At 44.2% G+C, this 22,688-nt stretch overlaps 2 protein-coding genes and 1 non-coding gene across 3 annotated transcripts; 2 read left to right on the top strand and 1 right to left on the bottom strand.

Moving 5' to 3' along the window:
* Positions 1 to 339: 339 nt before the first annotated feature.
* On the top strand, positions 340 to 2,385 carry LOC124681046 (ATP synthase subunit a, chloroplastic). Its single transcript, XM_047216016.1, has one exon. It carries the CDS (start codon positions 1,375 to 1,377, stop codon positions 2,116 to 2,118), a length of 744 nt encoding a protein of 247 aa, XP_047071972.1. The 5' UTR covers positions 340 to 1,374; the 3' UTR covers positions 2,119 to 2,385.
* Positions 2,386 to 4,757: 2,372 nt separating this feature from the next.
* LOC124681045 (ATP synthase subunit alpha, chloroplastic) lies at positions 4,758 to 6,575 on the top strand. Its single transcript, XM_047216015.1, has one exon. The coding sequence runs from the start codon at positions 4,872 to 4,874 to the stop codon at positions 6,393 to 6,395; it is 1,524 nt and encodes a 507-aa protein (XP_047071971.1). The 5' UTR covers positions 4,758 to 4,871; the 3' UTR covers positions 6,396 to 6,575.
* TRNAR-UCU lies at positions 6,493 to 6,564 on the bottom strand. Its single transcript has one exon. It is a non-coding gene; the product is annotated as a tRNA-Arg (tRNA).
* Positions 6,576 to 22,688: the final 16,113 nt, after the last annotated feature.

The raw sequence follows: 22,688 nt of genomic DNA, 5'->3' as shown, positions 1-22,688 counted from the left end.
TCCATACAGAATTAGTTTCTTCAGATTCTGACATAACAAACAATTTCTATGAGACATTAGAACCCCCATTTACCCCCATTTATACGAGTTAAGGATACATAAAGGAGATTTTTTTACTTTACTAGACTTTTGAACTTAGAACACTAAACGGGTCCAATTTTATATTTTAATTAAGTAAAAGAATTTAGTTAATTCATTAAGGTTATGTTTATACAATGTATCAATGGCCAACTCTCAGTAGAAGGTTCCTTCGGAACAATTATTATTTATTTCAAGCTATTTTAGATCTTTCTTAATCTTCAAAAAGAAAAAAATTCCGTAATGGAATAATGCTAGGATGAAAAAAAAGAAAAAATCAAAAGGAAATGTGGAAAAAATGACAAGAAGATATTGGAACATCAATTTGAAAGAGATGGTAGAAGCAGGAGTTCATTTTGGCCATGGTATTAAGAAATGGAATCCGAAGATGGCCCCTTACATTTCGGCAAAGCGCAAAGGTACTCATATTATAAATCTCGCTAGAACGGCTCGTTTTTTATCAGAAGCTTGTGATTTAGTTTTTGATGCAGCAAGTCAGGGAAAAAGTTTCTTAATTGTTGGTACAAAAAAAAGAGCGACGGATTTAGTAGCATCAGCTGCAATAAGGGCTCGTTGTCATTATGTTAATAAAAAGTGGTTCAGTGGTATGTTAACTAATTGGTCGATAACGAAAACTAGACTTTCTCAATTTAGAGACTTAAGAGCAGAAGAAAAAATGGGAAAATTCCAACATCTCCCAAAAAGAGATGTGGCAATCTTGAAGAGAAAATTATCTACCTTGCAAAGATATCTCGGCGGGATCAAATATATGACGAGATTGCCAGACATTGTGATCGTCCTTGATCAGCAAAAAGAGTATATAGCTCTTCGGGAATGTGCCATTTTGGGGATTCCTACTATTTCTTTAGTCGATACAAATTGCGACCCGGATCTCGCGAATATATCGATTCCAGCCAACGATGACACTATGACTTCAATTCGATTGATTCTTAACAAATTAGTATTTGCAATTTGTGAGGGCCATTCTCTCTATATAAGAAATCATTGATTAAGAAGAATAGTGAATTCTTGGGCAACAGCGTAGATTTATGGAATCACTTACTATTCTTTTTTGTTTTGCATAGAAAAAAGAAGGGGAATATTGATATATATTAGAGGGTAAAGAAGGGGAATATTGATATATATTAGAGGGTATTGATATATATTATGATCTGATGTGCTTTCTTGGTATCCTAAATATAAGATTAATACTTCAAGTTGCTGAGTTGAGAAAGAGATGGTTGAATCAAAAGAATTCCTTTTTTGAAGTTCAATTTTTATCAGAGGACAGACAATATGAATATTATACCTTGTTCCATTAAAACACTCAAGGGGTTATACGATATATCGGGTGTAGAAGTAGGCCAACACTTCTATTGGCAAATAGGAAGTTTCCAAATTCATGCCCAAGTACTCATCACTTCTTGGGTTGTAATTACTATCTTGCTAGGTTCAGTTGTCATAGCTGTTCGGAATCCACAAACCGTACCGATGGACGGTCAGAATTTCTTTGAATATGTCCTTGAGTTTATTCGAGACTTGAGCAAAACTCAGATTGGAGAAGAATATGGTCCCTGGGTTCCATTTATTGGAACTATGTTCCTTTTTATTTTTGTTTCGAATTGGTCGGGTGCTCTTTTACCTTGGAAAATTATAGAGCTACCCCATGGGGAATTAGCAGCACCCACGAATGATATAAATACTACTGTTGCTTTAGCTTTACTCACGTCAGCAGCATATTTTTATGCGGGTCTTAGCAAAAAAGGATTGAGCTATTTCGAGAAATATATTAAACCAACTCCAATCCTTTTACCAATTAACATACTAGAGGATTTCACAAAACCATTATCGCTTAGCTTTCGACTTTTTGGGAATATATTGGCGGATGAATTAGTTGTTGTTGTTCTTGTTTCTTTAGTCCCCTTAGTAGTCCCTATACCTGTCATGTTTCTTGGATTATTTACAAGCGGTATTCAAGCTCTTATTTTTGCAACATTAGCCGCAGCCTATATAGGTGAATCCATGGAGGGTCATCATTGAATTGACTAGTTTTAAAATAGTCTTTTTTTTTAGCTTAGCTCAATTCATGCACGGTTACGGACTTGGTTGCAAAAAAATAGTTAGAAATGCATATGAATATACAACCTAGAGTTGTAGGAGAGAGAATAGACTCTATTATGGAGTTGGCAAAATATGCAGTAAGGAGGGTGGAATCAGGCTAGATCTATACTATAATTATATATCCTTAATGTCTATAAGTGGAGTCATCTTTTGTGCGGGTTTCCGCTTTAAGGAATGATTTTAGAATCCGATTCATTCAATAGAAATAGAAAATGAAAAAAATATGAAAACAAATATAGAAGAAACAAATGTATATAGGGTATTATATATACCTAGGTTAGATTCATTATGTAATCCGATATATGGAATTCTCTTCTATATAGTTCAGACAATTCACATTATCATTTCAATTTGTACTTTTTGAGTTACTTCTCCACACTAGAGATAGAGCTTAGAAGTATACTTCTCCCTAATAGAGCTTATGAAGTAAGAATTTCTTGGTTGATTGTATCCTTAACCATTTCTTTTTTTTGACACGAGGAACTCACCATGAATCCACTAATTGCTGCTGCTTCTGTTATTGCTGCTGGATTGGCCGTAGGGCTTGCTTCTATTGGGCCTGGAGTTGGTCAAGGTACTGCTGCAGGACAAGCTGTAGAAGGTATTGCGAGACAGCCAGAAGCAGAAGGTAAAATACGAGGTACTTTATTGCTTAGTCTAGCTTTTATGGAAGCTTTAACAATTTATGGACTAGTTGTGGCACTAGCGCTTTTATTTGCGAACCCTTTTGTTTAATCCTAAAAAGTAAAATAAGCTCTTTCGATTAGATACTTTTTTCTTTTTTTAGTAAAATGGGTATTTGCTTCTGCAATTCCAATTATATCAATACTTTATTTTATTTACTCCTATTTATTACTTCTGGAATTCTCTATTTATTGGGACAGGCAATACCCCGCCCCAGGAGGGGCTCAGTTGAGTATGATTAATTTAGAAGATATGCTCGCCTTCTTCCTTCCCGTCCTTAGTTTAGGAAAGTAGAAAGTTTTTTTCCTTTTATTTTAGGAATTTTTGGAACATTTCAACAAAGAAGGTCTTTCTTTCACAGGTCAAACAAGACCTAAGACTTAATCTAAAAGAAATTACTAGATTGAATCTATTTGCATTAAAAAAACCGATCAAAAAAGGGCGAGCGAAGTAAGTGATCGAAAAACTTTGTTCTTTGTTCGTCCTATCTATAAGACTATAAGAGGAGAGCATATGAAAAATGTAACCCATTCTTTCGTTTTTTTAGCTCACTGGCCATCCGCTGGCAGTTTCGGGCTTAATACCAATATTTTAGCAACAAATCTAATAAATCTAACTGTAGTGGTTGGTGTTTTGATTTTTTTTGGAAAGGGAGTGTGTGCGAGTTGTCTATTTCAAGAATAGATTGGATCTATCCGGCTGCACTTTAGAATATTTTTTATTATTTTAGGATAAATAAGAAAAGGGTGCACGATCTCGACGAATTACTTCTGAATAAATTTAGAAATCACATAATATGGAAGAACCATAGCATTTCGCGACTCATTGGTAAATCCACTTTGATTCTCTATAAACCAATAATGTGAGACTATTAACACGGTTAAAGCTAAACTGCTTGAAGTCCAGGCAAAAAGGGGTACTCTTTCTACAACTATATTAGTATTAGTACCGAAATGCTTTAAACGGGAAATAGCTAATGTAGAATTTATCTGATATAGAACACTCATATCGATAAAATGGTTTGAACTATTTACTAGAAAAAGGGGCACCCTGCCCTTTTTTATCCAATGCCGAATCGACGACCTATCTATAAAAAAAGAGAAATTTTTTGGATTTGAAGAAAAAAAAGAATTCTATTAATTTTCATTTTCCATTTATTTGGTTAGTTTTTCTTAATGAAATTGAAATTATTAACTAAAGGCCAAATCGAAATAAAGAAACAACTTTGCTGACCATCTAGGAGGAAGAGTCCTCTTAATTCTTAATATTTATCTAGTCTTATATAGGTTTCCATATATTGAAATAGAAACATAAAAGAGAAGATAGAGGATAGGCTCATTACTTAACAAAAAAGGATATGGAAATAGCTATAGCAAAAGTAAAAAAAGAAAAAAAGGAGCGTGAGAGCCAAATGAATCGAAAGATTCATGTTTGGTTCGGGAAGAGATCATAAAAGTTGTAAACTTAATAGCAAAATAATCTACTTTCATTAAAAGATTTATTAGATAATCGAAAACAGAGGATCTTGAGTACTATTAGAAATTCAGAAGAATTGCGTAGAGGGACCATTGAGAAACTCGAAAAAGCTCGGATTCGATTACAGAAAGTCGAACTAGAGGCGGATGAGTATCGAATGAATGGATACTCTGATATAGAACGAGAAAAAGCAAATTTGATTAATGCTACTTCTATTAGTTTGGAACAATTAGAAAAGTCTAAAAATGAAACCCTTTATTTTGAAAAACAAAGGGCAATGAATCAGGTCCGACAACGGGTTTTCCAACAAGCCGTACAAGGAGCTCTAGGAACTCTGAATAGTTGTTTGAATACCGAGTTACATTTCCGTACGATTCGTGCTAATATTGGCATTCTCGGGTCCATGGAATGGAAGAGATAATTAAATTAATTAGGCTTTGAGCTTCTACTTTCGTTTAGAATTTAGGCATTATTTTCCCCCTTGCTTCCGAAAAAAGAGTAAAGAAATACTAATGGCAACTCTTCGAGTCGACGAAATTCATAAAATTCTCCGCGAACGTATTGAACAATATAATAGGAAAGTAGGGATTGAGAATATTGGTCGCGTAGTTCAAGTGGGGGATGGGATTGCTCGTATTATAGGTCTTGGTGAAATAATGTCAGGTGAATTAGTCGAATTTGCAGAAGGCACTAGGGGTATTGCTCTTAATTTGGAATCCAAAAATGTTGGGATTGTATTAATGGGCGATGGGTTGATGATACAAGAGGGAAGTTTTGTAAAAGCAACAGGAAGAATTGCTCAGATACCCGTGAGCGAGGCTTACTTGGGTCGTGTTATAAATGCTTTGGCTAAACCTATTGATGGGAAAGGGGAAATTATAGCTTCGGAATCTCGCTTAATTGAATCTCCTGCTCCAAGTATAATTTCCAGGCGTTCCGTATATGAACCTCTTCAAACAGGGCTTATTGCTATCGATTCGATGATCCCTATAGGGCGCGGTCAGCGCGAGTTAATTATTGGGGACAGACAGACTGGCAAAACAGCAGTAGCCACAGATACAATTCTCAATCAAAAAGGACAAAATGTAATATGTGTTTATGTAGCTATCGGTCAAAGAGCATCCTCTGTGGCTCAAGTAGTAACTAATTTCCACGAGGAGGGGGCCATGGAATACACTATTGTAGTAGCTGAAATGGCGGATTCACCTGCTACATTACAATACCTCGCTCCTTATACGGGAGCAGCCCTGGCTGAATATTTTATGTACCGCGAACGGCATACTTTAATAATTTATGATGATCTCTCCAAACAGGCACAAGCTTATCGCCAAATGTCCCTTCTATTAAGAAGACCCCCCGGCCGTGAAGCTTATCCCGGGGATGTTTTTTATTTGCATTCACGCCTTTTAGAAAGAGCCGCGAAATTAAATTCTCTTTTAGGCGAAGGAAGTATGACCGCTTTACCAATAGTTGAGACTCAATCTGGAGACGTTTCTGCCTATATTCCTACTAATGTAATCTCCATTACAGATGGACAAATATTCTTATCTTCAGATCTATTCAATGCCGGAATTCGACCTGCTATTAATGTGGGTATTTCTGTTTCCAGAGTAGGATCCGCGGCTCAAATTAAAGCCATGAAACAAGTAGCTGGCAAATCAAAATTGGAATTAGCTCAATTCGCAGAGTTACAAGCCTTTGCACAATTCGCCTCTGCTCTGGATAAAACAAGTCAGAATCAATTGGCAAGGGGTCGACGATTAAGGGAATTGCTTAAACAATCTCAGGCAAACCCTCTCCCAGTGGAAGAACAGATAGCTACTATTTATACCGGAACGAGAGGATATCTGGATTCATTAGAGATTGAACAGGTAAATAAATTTCTGGATGACTTACGTAAACACCTAAAAGATACTAAACCTCAATTCCAAGAAATTCTATCTTCTAGCAAGACATTCACCGAGCAAGCGGAAATCCTTTTGAAGGAAGCTATTCAGGAACAGCTGGAACGGTTTTCCCTTCAGCAACAAACATAAATTTTGCATGTCTACTCTTGTTAGTAGAATTTGAATCGTGCAAAAAAGTTTTCTTAGTTTTTAGTATAGTTATTTAAAGAATAGATAGAAATAAGATTGCGTCCAATAGGATTTGAACCTATACCAAAGGTTTAGAAGACCTCTGTCCTATCCATTAGACAATGGACGCTTTGTCTTTATATTTTATTCTTTCTTTTACCCTTTTCTTGTTCTGAGAAAAAACTCTTAGACCGAAACTCTTTTAGGAAATCAAAAAATCGATATACAAATGGATGATGTATATATCATGCATATATCATAAAGAAGGAGTATGGAGCCGCTAGTGGGAATCGAACCCGCAACCCCGAGGTTATGAGCTTTGTGAGCTACCAAGCTGCTTTATCCTCTTAAACTAAAGAGGGGAAACTAGTGGATAAAAGAGGGCTTGGATACGCCCCTCTACCATATCTATACAAATAGAATAGTATCTATACAAATAGAATAGTCCATTTATACAGAATGGTAAAGAGGGCTCTTCTAGGATCATCAATTCCATAAATTCATACAAATACGAAAGGAGATTTTATCCTTACCAACTAGATCTTGTTGCACCTGGTAACAAACATTCATAAACCATCTCTCGAAGTACGTGTCCGGATAGCCCAAAGTCTCGATAGTTAGCTCTAGGTCTTCCGGTCAAAAAACAACGTCGATGAAGGCGTGTAGGTGCACTATTACGTGGTAGGGATTGCAATTTTTCTCGCATTTTCGTTTTTTCACTCAAACTCAAGGAAGAAACTTTGCTTCTTATCTTTTCTAGTCTTTCTCTTTTGATGTCGCAAAGTTGAAACCAAGAAATATCTGTTACGTTCCTGATGTTTCCGAACACTTTCAATAAAACCCTCTCGTAGAAGTATTTTAACAATGTTTTCGGTAATATTTGTAGATATTACTCGAACTGTTCCTTTTTTATTCATGTCCGCGTTTCGTATAGAGGTTAGTAAATCAGCAATAGTGTCCTTGCCCATAAGACTCTAATTCTAGGTTCCTCCAAATTTTTCTATAATCAACATGTTTTCTTTTTTTTTTTTTTTCTTTTCATTTTGGATTTTAAAACATATACGTAAAACACAATCTACTAAATTTATTCTTTGATCTAAATTTTACTTAACTAGTATTTATAATACTTCAGGAGCTAATGAAACTATTTTGGTAAAATTCAATTCTCTCAATTCTTCGGCAATCGCGCCAAAAACTCGAGTTCCTTTTGGATTTCCTTTTTGATCAATTATAACCGCGGCATTGTCATCATAGCGGATTATTATACCATCTTCACATTTGAACTCTTTACATGTACGTACAATTACAGCTCGAATTACTTCGGATCTTTCTAGGGGCATTTGCGGCAATGCGTCTTTAATTACAGCAACAATAACATCACCAATACGAGCATATCGCTGATTACCAGCGGCTCCTATGACTCGAATACACATCAATTTTCGAGCTCCACTATTATCTGCTACATTTAAAAGGGTCTGAGGTTGAATCATATTATTTTGATTTCAATTTGTTTTGTTATTTCAATGCAAAAGAATGAAAGAAATATTGTCTTTTTAGAAAGAAAAACGGGGCTTTTTTTTTATGTTCAATACCCGTTTAGTTTTAGGGGGTTCTATATCTCTAATCGAATAAATTGACTTCGTATTGGCATTTTACTGGCAGCTATCTCCATAGCTGCTCTAGCTATAGTTTCGGATACTCCCCCCATTTCATAAAGTATACGACCTGGTTTAACAATGGCTACCCAATATTCGGGGGACCCCTTTCCTGAGCCCATACGTGTTTCTGTGGGTCTTAGTGTAACCGGTTTGTCGGGAAATATACGTACCCATATTTTTCCACCACGACGTGCATATCGTGTTATTGCTCTTCGTCCTGCTTCTATCTGTCTCGCTGTGATCCAAGCAGGCTCAAGTGCTTGAAGAGCATATCTACCAAAACAAATACGATTGCCTCGGCAGGATTTTCCTTTCATTCTTCCTCGATGTTGTTTGCGAAATCTGGTTCTTTTCGGGTTATAGTCGATGGTTCTTTCTTAGTTCCATCTCTACTGCAAAACTGGACATGAGAGTTTCTTCTCATCCAGCTCCTCGTGAATGAAATGAGAAAGATAGATACACATTAATAGATAATCGAAAAAGTTAGGTTTTTTTTACTCTTATTGAATATTGAATAACGGTAAAGTATTCTAATTCAATAAGGATTTCGCGGGCGAATATTTACTCTTTCCTGTCTTAATTTGTTAATTTAAAACCTTACCAAATAAGACAATTTTTTGGTTTCCTCCGCCATCCCATCCAATGAAGTATTAGGATTCTTTTCAATAAAATCCTATCGAATCATAGGTTCCGTCGTTCCCACTGCTTCTCCTTGAATGGTTAGGTCTGAATTCCACAATGGAGCTTCAAAAAAATTTCTTTCCGAATTAATTTTCTCAGTTTTATTAATCTGGTCGGCTCTTTATTCTTTATTATTGCTTTAAATTTATAGTTCTTGTTTCAAGTTACGATTTCAAATTATCTATTATTTTTATTATATTGATGCTTTATCACATTGCTTTTTATGATGCAATTCATAGACCATACATATTGGAATCCTATATCTTAACTTAATTCCTCTTCCTTCTTTCTATCATCCCTCCCTTATATCCACATCCCTTTAGTTTTGCTTCACAACCTAGAATCTCATTTCTTTTTTAGAGAAAAAGCAGTTGCTACAACTATATGATACATCTATTCATTTATAATAGAGGTATTTATTCATATAGTGACTGTTTCTTAGTTAGGATATCGACAATACGAAACAATAGGTTGGTTAGTAGTTAATTTTCTATAATTACTAAGTTTTTTCTTAAAAAAAAAAAATAACGAGTCACACACTAAGCATAGCAATTATATTAAATGATTTATCAATTTTCATTAAATCTTATAGAAAGAGGTAGAATTTCTTCTTTTTTTCAGGGATTTTCTTTTTTTTTCAAGGATTTCGGGAAAAAAAGTCTCTTGTTATTTTTTATTCTATCACTGGACAGAATGCAAAGATAAGATTAGTTATTCTTCGTCTACGAATATCCAAATTTTTACACCTAATACTCCATAGATAGTTCGAATTGGATAGCAGCAATAATCAATTTTAGCGCGAATTGTTTGGAGGGGAAGTCTACCCTTTTTGATGCATTCGGCACGTGCAATTTCTTTTCCTCCGAGACGACCCGCTATTTTTACTTTGACTCCCTTTATATCGGCTTTTTTAGTTAATTCCATGGCTTTTTTCATTGCCTTTATATATATACCCCCTAGAAGTCTACCTCGCAACGTACTGAGGCGGATATCAAAAACACATAAACAGATAGTCGGTAGTCCGCCACTGACGAAGATCGGAGGGGGTACCGCTGCCAGAATCGTCTCTGAGTGGCTCCACCCACTTAGCGTGGTCATCATCAACATCTACATCAACACCGCCTTCATGCATCCTCTACATACCCCCGTTGTAATCTCATGGAAAACACGATGTATGAGGCCATATATAGTTTTCCCATCATGTATTGGATCTCTTTGTCTAGATTTGAGTAGTGACTTGTTCATGACTACGGTGAAATAGTTTGTTTATGGTTGCATAAAAATTTGTTATCTTCTATGATGGTCTTATGTAATGATGTATGGGTGCACACATAAGTTGAGAAAATGCATAAAGTTGTCACTGTTGCGTGTGTTTAGAAGTTTGGGATGGTCGGAGATGATAGAAACCATGTCCCGCTTCTTAGATACATGACCATCAATAATGTGTTAATCAACAAGGGGATAAAGTAAGAGGACCTTGAAACTTAAAAGGGTGGTTGGACTTTATGTCTTAATAACTCTCTTGTTTGTTCACTAGGGTTGTACTTGCTCTTGAGAACGGCTGCACCTATTTTGGATCCTCTCTAAAAAGATACAATAGAGGATCTTTATGAAAGTTAGATGTGATGGTTAGGTGTGTTGATGCTAGACACGTTTCCTTAATTAACTCATTGTGCGCCAGTTTCTAGGCCTAGGGTTTTAACATCAAGTTGTTTAGATCTTATGCATCTAGCTGGTAGTAGTATAAAAACAAGCGCTTCACTAACCGTGACAACCAAAATAAATGCAAAAACCATATGCCAAAAACGATTGCTTCCTTGAGTTACCGTCACCCAGCTCCACCTGGATAAGCTTCCTTTGCATCTTTAGTTTTCAGCACTTGTTTTAGTTTACCGCTTTCTAGTTGGTAGCATCAACAAATTAAAACCTTGCATATTCTACTTTATTGCATTGCACGAAGGGCTACATAAGTGGGTTATAGGGCTTCAGATAATAGATATTTTATCTTCAGATTCTCGTGAGTTCGATACTCAAATAGTTATCGAATTGTGCTACAATAATTTTCTACCCTTGAGGATTATCAAGTACTTTTCGGGCGCCATTGCTGGGAACGCTGAGCTTCTATTCTTGTGTGCATTGCATATTTACTTTCAGTATATTGCATATTTACTTTCAGTACCTTCCATGTAAAATCAAATCACTAAAAAAATTAGATAATAGCCCGATCTACATATATACAATCGGTAAAAAATAATTCAACTGTTGATGAATAGAAAGACTGTCAGCTGTCAAATAGCAAAAGTGCATAGCAATGGTCCAATAGAGATGGTGGAGATTCATCTGGTGCCGTGTGCCATTCATCAAGGTAGGAGCCAGACTGGCGGCGAGTAAGAGTAGATGGAGCCTTGCCCGGGCTTCGTTGGGAAGCGGTCCTCGGGACGAGCGGGCAACAGGCAACACCTGCCATTGTCGGTGCATGCAAACTCGTCGGGGTCAGTACTCTCCATGGGGAAGTAGGGCGCGAAGACGGTGCGGTTGTAGTAGGTGCGGTCGTCGAGAAAGTATACGCCTTCCTCGACACAGCCGGGTGGGAAGTCGGCGCATTCGTATGCCCTCGAGCAGCCGGGGCCAAGGACGAGCAGCCGGCCGTCGAGGCTTTCGATCGAGGTCCAAGCTAGAGCCAACTCTGGACAGCTGTCGTCGTGTACGGCCGGAGTAAGCGCAAACAGCTGAACGCGGGAGGTGGCTCCGTCGTCGGGCATCCACTCCTTGACCACCATGAGGAGCTCGCCGCGTGACACGACGAGGTATCCGGCGCGGGGCTGCGCGTCGTCTGCCTCGTCGCCGGAACCGGTCTGGTAGAACTGGCAGCTAGTGTGAAGGTCCACTTTCCTAATCGGATCCGGTCCATCGAGCACGGTGTAGGTCCGGAGGTGCTCGCCCTTGGTCAGCACGAAGAAACGGCCGTCGAAGTAGGCGATGTCCTGCGCCGACCACCCGACCTGGGAGCTGACCTCGTCTCCCTGGATGGCCATCTGCGAGCCGAGGCGCCAGAAGCAGACATAGCGCCAGTAATTAACGCCTTTGGGTCCGTGAACGTTGAGTATTGCGCCGGCGACGCACTCGCCATCTACGCCCGGCGCGCACGAGAGGGTCGCGGCGAGCATCATGACGGGACGGAGTGGCCCGCGGACCCACCATCTTTGCCTGGGATAGATGACTCCGTCGACTTCGTGGTCGGTGATGGGTGTATTCGTGACCTTCCCGAACTCGATGTCGGGCAGCGGGATGCGCTCGCCGGTGCGGACGTTCAGCAGGACGTGCCCCTCTTTGCTGCTGAGCGCCAGGAACGCCCACATGCCCTCGTAGGACCCGAAGAAACGGGCGCGGCGCGCGTCCTCCGGAAGGTCAAGGCCATGCCGGGCGCCGCTGCCGCTCAGGATGCAAGTGATGGACGGCCCTCCGGCAAGCGGAAGGAGGAGGCAGGGGAGGGTCCGCAAGGGCGGCGAGGCGGGCCTGGTGGTCGCTGTATGCCACGACTTGCAGCAGGCTCCGAGGAAGACGCGGTCGACCGGGCATGAGAGGCGGGCATGGATTTGTTGGACGATATCATCCGGGAGTTCATCCCAGCGCGCCGCCGCCATTAAGGGCTCCGAACAAATTAAACCAAGAAGCGACGATGCAAGATTAGCCAATGGTCGAGTATATAACGAGAAACAAAAAAGAACTCCTAGACACGCACGTACTGTACGTAACTACAGTACTATCCGACTCCACGTCCGGATGGTATCCAAACATACTACACGCGGACTACTTCCTACGCGTACCCAGTTTAAGACAAAGTTTGACCATTAATTTTGTCAACAAAATATAAATTATCTGTCTATAAAATTTATACCATTAAATCCATATTTAAATAAGGTTTTCAATGATATAATTTTTATAACTTATTTTCCATATTTTATTAACTAAATTAATGGTCAAAGAGTTTTTTAAACTACGTGCGTGCCTGTTAAAACCGATACGGAGGGAGTCGATGGGGAGTGAACTAGAACAAGCTTGCAAAAGGTTGGAGTCGTTTACTCGTTTGTTGAGCAAGATGAGTACCTAATTTCTTGAAAAATGATTATATTCTATGGGCTGATGGTTCCTCTCTCTATTTCTGCTATGGCTTTAAGCTACCGGTAGGCATCATAATCTTGATGCCCACATGATCAAACTTCATTGCCTATGAGAATACTATAAGCTTGTTGCCCTCTTGTATAGGATTCATTTGGGCTACTCACTACAGGAATGGCTCGCTGCGCCGACGGCCGTGGCGTACGCCGACGGCCAAATGTCGGGGCCGTCGGCGTACGTCCGGTCCATGGCAGCGGCGTGCGAGCACCCTCGGCGTATGAATACCCTCGGCGTAGAGATTGCTACACCGACGGCCACCCTCGGCGTACGCAAGGCCGTCGGCGTAGGACAGGCATGTGCTCCTATTCCGCTCCGGCCGTGACGGCTCGGTCACGGCGTCAGCGAGGCGCCGAGGGCCACCCTCGGCATACGGCATCACCCGCCTATGCCGACGGCCACCCTCGGCATACTTTTTTTTTCTTTTTTTTCTTCTCCCTCATTTACTTTATATTATGTTTGTTTTACTTATGTACTAGTATGAATTATGTAAAAATAGTTACTTTTTTGAAGGAAAAAAATGGTAGATGGCATATGTAGATCCCACGAGTGACGCTCCTCGTAGACGGGTCGACGGGAGCCAGTAGGCCCAACATCTGCTATCGATGTACATATGTCCTAAAACAAAGGAAAAAAGTCCATTGCTAACCTAACTCTAATCCACCCTAACCCAAACCCTAGGGGTAGATTTGCGGGGTCCCCGCCCCCTAGGGTTTCCCTAGATACAACCCACCGGAGCGTCCGAATCGGTGGAAACTCCTGCTACGGCTCATCCGGGGCCTATTTCATTCCAAACCTATGGTTTCCATGTGCATATGTCCTAAAAAAAGCAAAGCAAATAAAAAAATCCATTGGTAAACCCTCGCACGGAGAAAGCTATAGGGGTAGATCCGCGGGGTCCCCGCCCTAGGGTTTCCCAAGATACGGATCACCGGAGCGTCGGAATCGCTGGAAAACTTGCATTTCTTCCTAACATATGTACAAGTGTGATGTAAGGCTTTTCTAACCTTGCATGTACCCGGCGTTGACGATTTCCGCATACATGGGCCCGCACTTGGTAAAATCCAGGATCCGTATGTGGAAACTCCTGCTACGGCTCATCAGGGCCTATTTCATTCCAAACCTATAGTTTCCATGTGCATATGTCCTAAACAAAGCAAAGCAAATAAAAAAATCCATTGGTAAACCCTCGCACGGAGAAAGCTATAGGGGTAGATCTGCAGGGTCCCCGCCCTAGGGTTTCCCAAGATACAGATCACCGGAGCGTCGGAATCGCTGGAAAACTTGCATTTGTCCCTAACATATGTGTACAAGTGTGATGTAAGGTTTTTCTAACCTTGCATGTACCCGGCGTTGACGATTTCCGCATACATGGGCCCGCACTTGGTAAAATCCTGGATCTGTATGTGGAAACTCCCGCCACGGCTCATCCGGGGCCTATTTCATTCCAAACCTATGGTTTCCATGTGTATATGTCCTAAACAAAGCAAAGCAAATAAAAAATCCATTGGTAAACCCTCGCACGGAAAAATCTATAGGGGTAGATCTGCAGGGTCCCCGCCCTAGGGTTTCCCAATATACAGATCACCGGAGCGTTGAAATCGCTGGAAAACTTGCATTTGCCCATAACATATGTGTACAAATGAGATTGACGATGAGATTGATGACGGCTGGTGAGGGTCTTTTAGGTGTTTATGCTTCTTATATATTTTTCAACATGCTTCTTAATTGTTTAGTGTCTTTATGCTTAGTATTTATATATTTTTCAACATGCTTCTTAATTGCATAGTGTCTTTATGCTTAGTATTTATATATTTTTCAACATGCTTCTTAATTGTTTTTCTCTTTCTCAATGCAGGTGATTGAACAATATGAGCGGCGGCAAGGAGGACTCGTCGAGCTTGCTTAAGAAGATGCAACGAAGCCGCAAGAACAATGTTAGAAGGAGTGGGAGGGAACCGCATCGCAATCCGCGTTACGGGGACGGCGCGGGAGGAGGGAGGAGGGAGGAGGGACGAGGACGGGGACGAGGTGGTGGAGGCCGGAGGTCGAGGCTGGAGGTGGAGGTGGCTTGGGAGGAGCCGGAGGTCGAGGCGCGGAGGCCGGAGGTGGAGGTGGAGGTGGACTGGGAGGACCGGACTTTGAGCCACCACCCTCGGCCATTGGCGACGTTGAGCTCTCGAGTTCTTTTTGGAGGGGCCGTCTTCGCAGAGGAGGCGGAGACGGAGTCTAGAGCCGAGGAGGACTCTAGCCGCGGGTTTGAGACTCGGAGGAGGATGGACGGCCGAGCCACCGAAGGTTCGTGGGGAAGCGAGAGTCCCCGACGAGAGGAAGGAGCCTAAGACCCATGAGGCGAAGACCCTTATTATTCCCGCTGGCCCCGAGTAAGTGTACTAATTTGGCAATTTCAATTTTCATGTACTAATGTTTGATTTTCATGTGCTAATGTTTGATTTTCATGTGCAGCAATTGGACATTTCCTCCGGGGGTTAAGGGGCGCCAACCTAGCAAGACATGATTGGAGCTTTGCTTAGGAAGTTCTGGCCGGCAAGTACTATCCTCTGGGACCGTCCCACTCGGCGCAGAAGAAGCTAGCCACTACTTGGACCGACTATGAGAGTGCCCCTAGCGTAGGCTTCCCGACGGCCGCCGAGGCCGTGATGAGAAAGTTTTGGGTAAGACATATTTTCTCGAGCTTCGTTCATATTTGATGACCCCAATGTTCTAACTCATGACTCTCACAATTGTTTTTTGCATGATTGAAGTGTTTTTATCGTGTGGCGCCCGAGGTTGAGGAGACGGCCGCGAACAGACTTTTGCGGGCGACTTGTGAGAGGTTGACACCGCAGGTGTGGTACAACCAAAGGATCACGTCCGCGGGTCACTTCGCGCTCGCAGAGGCGAGAGGGTCCAGAGCCGTACATTGCCTGAAGAATGCTAAGGCCGAGTACGAGATGACGGTGGAGGACTACATGTCTGGTGAGTAAAATGTCAATGAGATTCTACATTGCTACTAAGTTGCAATTGCATTAGATTGAGTTGAGTATTGCATTTTCAGGTTATCCCTGATTGGGCCGAGCCGCATGTCGAGGCATGGGAGGAGATGGTTAGGACGAGGTGGCTCAAGATGGACGAGGACTTTGCAGCCGTGGCGAGGCGGAACGCGGAGAACCGAGGCGACGGTGGCACACACTGGGGGAAACCTCGGCCTACGAGCGCTACAAGGGGAAGACGGTATGTATACATTTTATTTTCCGTCAGGTTCAAAGTTGGTACTCACAACATTTCCTTTCGCGATGCAGAGGGCCGCGTTAGGACCCGAGGAGGAGATGTCTGACCTCGAGATATACAACACACTACAAGGAAAAGGCCTACCGCCGGCGAACCTAAATGGCCCATTGCCGGCGCACCAAGAGCCCGCCGGTGCGAACGGGCCGGTGATAACTGGCCATTGCCGGCGCACCATGCAGTTCGCCGGCGATAGTATGCACATCGGCCGGCGCGCCATCGCTCATTCGGCCGGCAAAGGAAACGTTCCACCGGCGCGCCGGCAGGCTGCGCCAGCGGGGTGCGCCGCCAAGCAGTAGGTCATTTAGGTGCGCCCGGCAATAAATTCGAAAATTCTTTTTTCCAGCTTTTTTCCAGCATATTACAATACAATATTTGACAGCAGTATATATTTACAAACACAGCTCATATTTATGACAGCAGAACATGCAATATGAGAAGCACATAGAGAGCCAAGTCTCATTTCGGTATCAATACACAAATACGCTAGTCTCGTTTCGGAATGTGTTGATTCATACAACACATGTGCATATGCAACACCAAACGACTAAGTTTCACAAAGTTAGAAGTCTCGGTATAGTCGTCACAAGTGTCGTCATACACCTCACAATGTAGCTCCTAACCTAAACTACAATCACATAGAACATGAACCAACATGGTCACGATGACCATCATCACGAAGGCCATGGTCTTCATCCGGTTCCTCCTCATGTCCCTCATCTCTCCCGCTAGATAACGGGCGTATCTTCCTTCCGCCTCCACCCTAGTGGGGTATCCCTTGTAGTTGTTGCCGCTGAAGCGGTGCACCTGTCTCCGACAGTCCTCCCAGTCGTCGTAGACTCCGGGAACCCTCCCCTTGTACACGACATATGTCGTCGGCATCTCCATGCACAAGACAAGTAAAACGTTAGTACCAATGCAATGAACAAGTGCCAACTCAAATAAGAGACAAGTAGTATGAACTAAATAGCATGTGCCTCATACTTTGTTGGTCGAAATAAATAATAACATACACGGGATGGGGTCGGCGAGGCTAGGTAGGATGCACAATAGATTGATATTTGTGGCCATCACACCAAGCCTCACCGGCCCCACCCCGGAGTGTACAAGTGACCAAACATTTTAATCATCGGCCAATGCAATTAAGAAGTGCGAACTCAAATAAAAGACAAGTAGTACGAATTAAATAGCGTGCCTCATACTTTGTCGGTCGAAACACATATTAACATCCAGGGATGGAGTCAGTGAGGCTAGGTAGGATGCACAATAGATTGATACTTGTGGCCATCGCACCAAGGCTCACTGGCTCCACCCCCGAGTGTACGAGTGACCGAACATTCTAATCATCGGCGAACTCCAAATACGAGGCAAGTAGGGGTCGAGTAAATGCAAATAATTATTAAGGTATCTACGCCATAATCTTGAAATATATAGCAAAGTAAATGAAACTATAGACACATGTTCACATGCACATCCATACAACTAAATAAAAGCAACAAGTCGATTCTATGGGAATATGTAGCAATTATTACAGTACGGAAGTTCAAAGACATATCGTTCAAGCTTTAGCAGTAGTGTTCCCGTCGTAGGATCAGGTTGTACGCCTAGGGGGAATGGACGGCAGCCCTCAAGCGAGTTGAACGGCCTCTCATCACGCGACATCTTCAAGCGGAGTTCTATCTCGTCATTAGGTGGTAGACCGTAGCCGTAGAAGAACTCGCCAGACCTATTGTTGACATCCTGCACGATTATCGTGCAAATGAACTGCTGGATGCGACCCCAGTTCTTTCTAATCTCTCTATCGTGGGACATCCGCCATGTTTGCAAACCTGTTTACGAGATTCTCGGCAGCAACATGTCATCTGCGTACTTTATGTACTCCCGCATCCGAAGGATGGCGTACCACGCGTCCATCCCATTGTCGGGCGTCGATCTGCCCGAGGCAGGGGAAGTTGGTTGTGTGGGTTAAGACCAAGCCTCCTCGGGATTTCCTCTCTACTTTGAGGGGGCTCGCCTTGTTGGCGAAGCCGGTGAGAGCATCATTGAGAAGGGCCTCGATGTGGGAGTAGTCTTTCTTGCGGTCCCTACCCGAGTCGAGATAGATCGCATGCGAGTGTTGCGGGTGCACGACGATGAGAGTGCGTAACTTGTCTCTCGCGGAAAACACACGGATTAACCTTTGGAAATGCAAATGGAGATATAGGATAGAATGGTGATGGGGGACTAGCGAGTGATTACTTACTCGGGGAAGTAAGGGATGAGAATGGCGCCCTTCTTAATGTTCGCCGAGCATGAAATCCTCGACCTGCTGGGTGGCAATCGCGCGATCCCCGGGGTTGCGGATGATGCTCTCCCGCATATAGAAGGGGTCCATTATCGCGATGGTCGGCGTCCCCTCCTTAACGATCCGGGAAGACAAGCTAAGAGCAACTAGGCGAACCACACTAAAGTGGAGCACTTGCATGCGATAGATGTCGAAGATGTCATTGAACCGGATGAAGCACAAGTCCGCGGGGTACTTCTCGACGAAGTTCATGCCGATTGGCACCTTCGCCACGAAGAGAGGGTAACTAGGATCTTTTGATTTGAGAAGCTGCTTCTCCAAATGCAGGACTTGGTCTCATGCAAGCTCGCTCATATCCCGGGTGAGTAACTTGAGGACATGCTCCGGCGAGCATCGGTTCACCCAAGTGATGCGAGAGGTCGCCAATTGTTTGGCAACTTGTCAAGGAGTGCCACCTTGTCCTTGTCTTTGGCCGCCGCCTTGTCTTTGGCGTCCTTCTTAGCTGGCCCTCTTCCTCTTCTTGGGTTGTAGTGCTGGACCATCTCATCGCCGTAGTGGCCGTAGCACGGAGTGTGTTTGGGCTCAACATCTTCTTGACGGCGGCGGTGGCGACCTCCTCGGGATTTTCCTCCTCATCGGCCGTTTCTTGAGAATCGAACAGCTTCTTGGAGCACACATATTTGAGGCCCGGCGCATCCTCATGGACAACTTGTGAAGACGTAGGAATATCCCATTGGAAGTCGTCACGTTCGTATTCCTCGGCCTACCGGCGCGGCTCGGCTGTTGTGGTGGGGCGCCGACCACGGCGCAGCCGGCCGTTGTGGTGGGGCGCTGACCTCTGGCAGCTGGCCGTTGCGGTGGGCGATGACCACGGCGCCGCTGGCTGTCGTGGAGGGACGCTGACATGTGGCGCCGCAAGGTGCTTGTCTTTGCTTGCCGTCGACCCCGAGTAGGTGTTGATCCGAATTAGGGTCTTCGGCCATAGCAGTACCCAACCCTTCGGTGGAGGCCAGATTCAACGGGCTATCGTCATCGGCACCATGCGGTTGATTAGGAGGAAACAAATCCTCATAGCCCGGTAACGCCCGATCCACTTCAACCCGGTAAACGTCATCCTCCATATCTCGTGTGTGCCACTTCTTATCCGGGGGCCGAAGGATGGACCCCTCGCGACGTCTTTGAGTTCGCCGTTTACTCTCATCAGGAAGGTGCATGGCGTTGAGAGCGCCTGCGAGAACATGTGTATGGCGTTAGAGAGAGGGCAAGGATGACGAAACTAATATATTAACTTGATGTACACATGGGTTAATTACCGTGAGGGCGTTGAGCTCGGCTAATGTCGACGGGCCGGCACATGCGGCGGCGGGCGTGCAAGTGACGGAGGGGCTGCTACCCGGCATGGACGGTGAATCCCTAGCACCAGCGACATTGCCGGCGGCCGGAGGAGTCTCCATTATAACATTGTCATTGCCGGCGGACGGCGGCGCCATCGAGTTGCTGCCGTCGAAGCTAACCACTTGCATTTTCGGGGGGGGGGGGCCTTGTTTGCCACCCTCATACCACGCGTGTAGAGCGTTGAAATCTGCTTGGACTGAAGCGGCGACTTCAGCTTTGACTTCAGGTACGAGCGTAGCTTTGAGTTGCGGTACCAGTTGCGGTACCAAACCAGCTTGGACTTCGGCTAGGATTGACTCCCTCATTTCCTCCGCCTCCCGCCGCTTCCTCTCACTGCGCGCATTTTTATCGTCCGCAGACGACAAGCCATAGTGACCATGCTTTCGCTTTCTTCTTGCTTTTCTTGCTCGTCGTTGAATAATTTAGCCCCGTGTCGTGACTTCTTCTTTTGAAGGGTCGACCGACCTCGTAGCGTGGTCCCGCTTCTTCTTGTGGTGTATGTTGTGTCTTCGTCCTCGGATTCTTCCATCATTGGGTCTCCGACTTGTCCTTCGAAGTCTTCCTGCGTTGGCGACTCCATCCATTCCGACGATGGTCCTCTTGCCTCTCCTCACGATAACACGGCTAGGCCCGGATGGGTCGGTCATGAAGAAGCATTGGTGCACGTGTCCTCGCCAGCACCATGGCTCATTCTGCGCGGTGGCGTCGTGGACTTTGATTTGTTGGCTTCGGGTAGAAACATGGTGGTGAAATACCGGTCTTCTTTTGTGACGCTCTTAGCCCATCCGATACGAACATCGGCACTTTCTCCCCAGCTGTAGCTAAGCTCCCAGATTTCCTCGATTCTTCCGTAGTATCTAGTCTTTACGTCACCCGTCCAGGAATCCATCGTTACCCCCGAGTTCTGTAAGCACTCGTTCTTGTCTTTTTCTTCCGTGTAGAATGTGTACCCGTTGATATCGTACGCTTGGTAAGTCATGATGTTGGGCGCGGGGCCATGTGACAAGGCCAATACTAGTTTATCCTTGTCGAATCCATTGGTGGGGGATTAGCAACAATGTGGTCTTTGAACCAGCGCGCGAAAGAGGAGTTGTGCTCTCTCGTATATTTCTCGCTTCCATCATCATCGGCTTGCCATCGTTCTCTATCATGGTTTTGTGCTCTTTCAACCAAGGATCGATCAAGTCAATGTGTTGTAGCGCTACTAAGTTGGCCCTCGTCAAAGTCGGAAGTCCGACCGGACATGTGCACGTGCAGTTCCTTCCTTCCATTTTTGTGGCCTACTCCCTCGAACCCGCGGAGGTGCTTGTTTTGAGGCAAACCAACAGGGTCCTCGATGTCTAGATAATTCGTGCGTAAAGAGATGCACTCTTCGGTGAGCCAGCCCCGTACGATGCTTCCATCCGGATGTGACCTGTTACGAACGTATCCTTTAATGACCCCATTCATTCTTTCAAACGGCATCATGTTGTGTAAGAATGCCGGCCCTAGACTCGACGATATCATCCATGATATGGACCAACAGTATGGACCATCACGTCAAAGAATGCAAAGGGAAGTACATCTCCATCTCACATAGGATCACCACGATCTCTTCCTCGGAGCCTTGCGAGTTTCTTCACGCTTATCGACTTCCGAGTTATGACGTCGAAGAAGTTACAGAGCCTGAATCAGCGTTGCACGGACATGGTCATCCATTATACCTCGGATTGCAACCGGAAGAATCCGCGTCATCATCACGTGACGAGTCATGAGACTTCATGCCGCTGAAGTTTCGTTTCTTGGGGTCCATGTATCTGCTTATTAGCCCGGAGTAACCGAAGGGCACTCTGACTCCTAGAAGGCAATTGAAAAATTGATCGACCTCGGCCGGACTAAAAGTGAAGCAGGAGGGGGGACAGGAATAGTCCGTGCTGCTTAATCCTTTTGCGCTTCGACCGCCGTCCGCCTCCTCCTCCGATCGTCCCTCTTGGGCCGCCGGGATCTGAAGCTCTTCCCTGATGCCCAAAACTTTCAGGTCGTGTCTTGCTTTCGGCCCATCTTTGGTCCGGTCCGGCATGTTGAGAAGAGTGCCAAGCAAGCTCTCGCACACGTTCTTTGTAATATGCATGACATCAAGGCAGTGAGGTGTATCGAGAATTTTCCGAGACGGCAAGTCCCAAAACACGGACCTCCTTTTCCATACACCAATGAGCGGCGTCGCTTTCCTTTTTCTTCTTCTTCTCTCCAGTGCTTTTGACGAATCTTTCCCGGCGCGGAGGCACTCCTTCCAACCTTTCAGGAATGTATCGATCTCTTCGCCGCTCTTCTTACGTGGAGGTCCTCGGGGTTCATTTGTACCATCGAACGGATCTCCACGCTTTCTCCACGGGTCAGTCTTCCGTAGCCACCTTCGATGCCCCATGTAAACTGTTTTCGAAGAGCCGGATCCTTACCAAGCTGCAAAAACATCGTCTCTTCCATGCACCACGACACATGCCTTGTGTCCATGGCACACCCGGCACGAAATGTAACCGTATCCGAGGTAGTCCTGCACCGTCGTGATCAACGCGGCTCTCAAAGGGAAATATTCTTCCGCGACGGCGTCCCATGTATCTACCCCTTCCTCCGCCCACAACGTTTCAAGCTCCTCCTTTAATAGTTCGAGATACATGTTGATATCGTTTCCGGTCGTGTCGGCCCTTGAATTAGCATACTCATCTCGTATGTACTTCCTCTTCATGCACGGCCAGGGCGGGAGGTTGTAGATCCATACAAACACGGGCCATGTGC

This window comes from Lolium rigidum, unplaced genomic scaffold (assembly GCF_022539505.1).
Source record: "Lolium rigidum isolate FL_2022 unplaced genomic scaffold, APGP_CSIRO_Lrig_0.1 contig_32702_1, whole genome shotgun sequence".
Lineage (NCBI taxonomy): Eukaryota > Viridiplantae > Streptophyta > Magnoliopsida > Poales > Poaceae > Lolium > Lolium rigidum.
The sequence above is the reverse complement of the archived record's forward strand: the minus strand, read 5'-3'. Positions and strand labels throughout refer to the sequence as shown.

Coding starts and splice junctions, on each gene's coding strand:
- LOC124681046 (XM_047216016.1), top strand. CDS start 1,375: ATGAATATTATACCTTGTTCCATTAAAACACTCAAGGGGTTATACGAT.
- LOC124681045 (XM_047216015.1), top strand. CDS start 4,872: ATGGCAACTCTTCGAGTCGACGAAATTCATAAAATTCTCCGCGAACGT.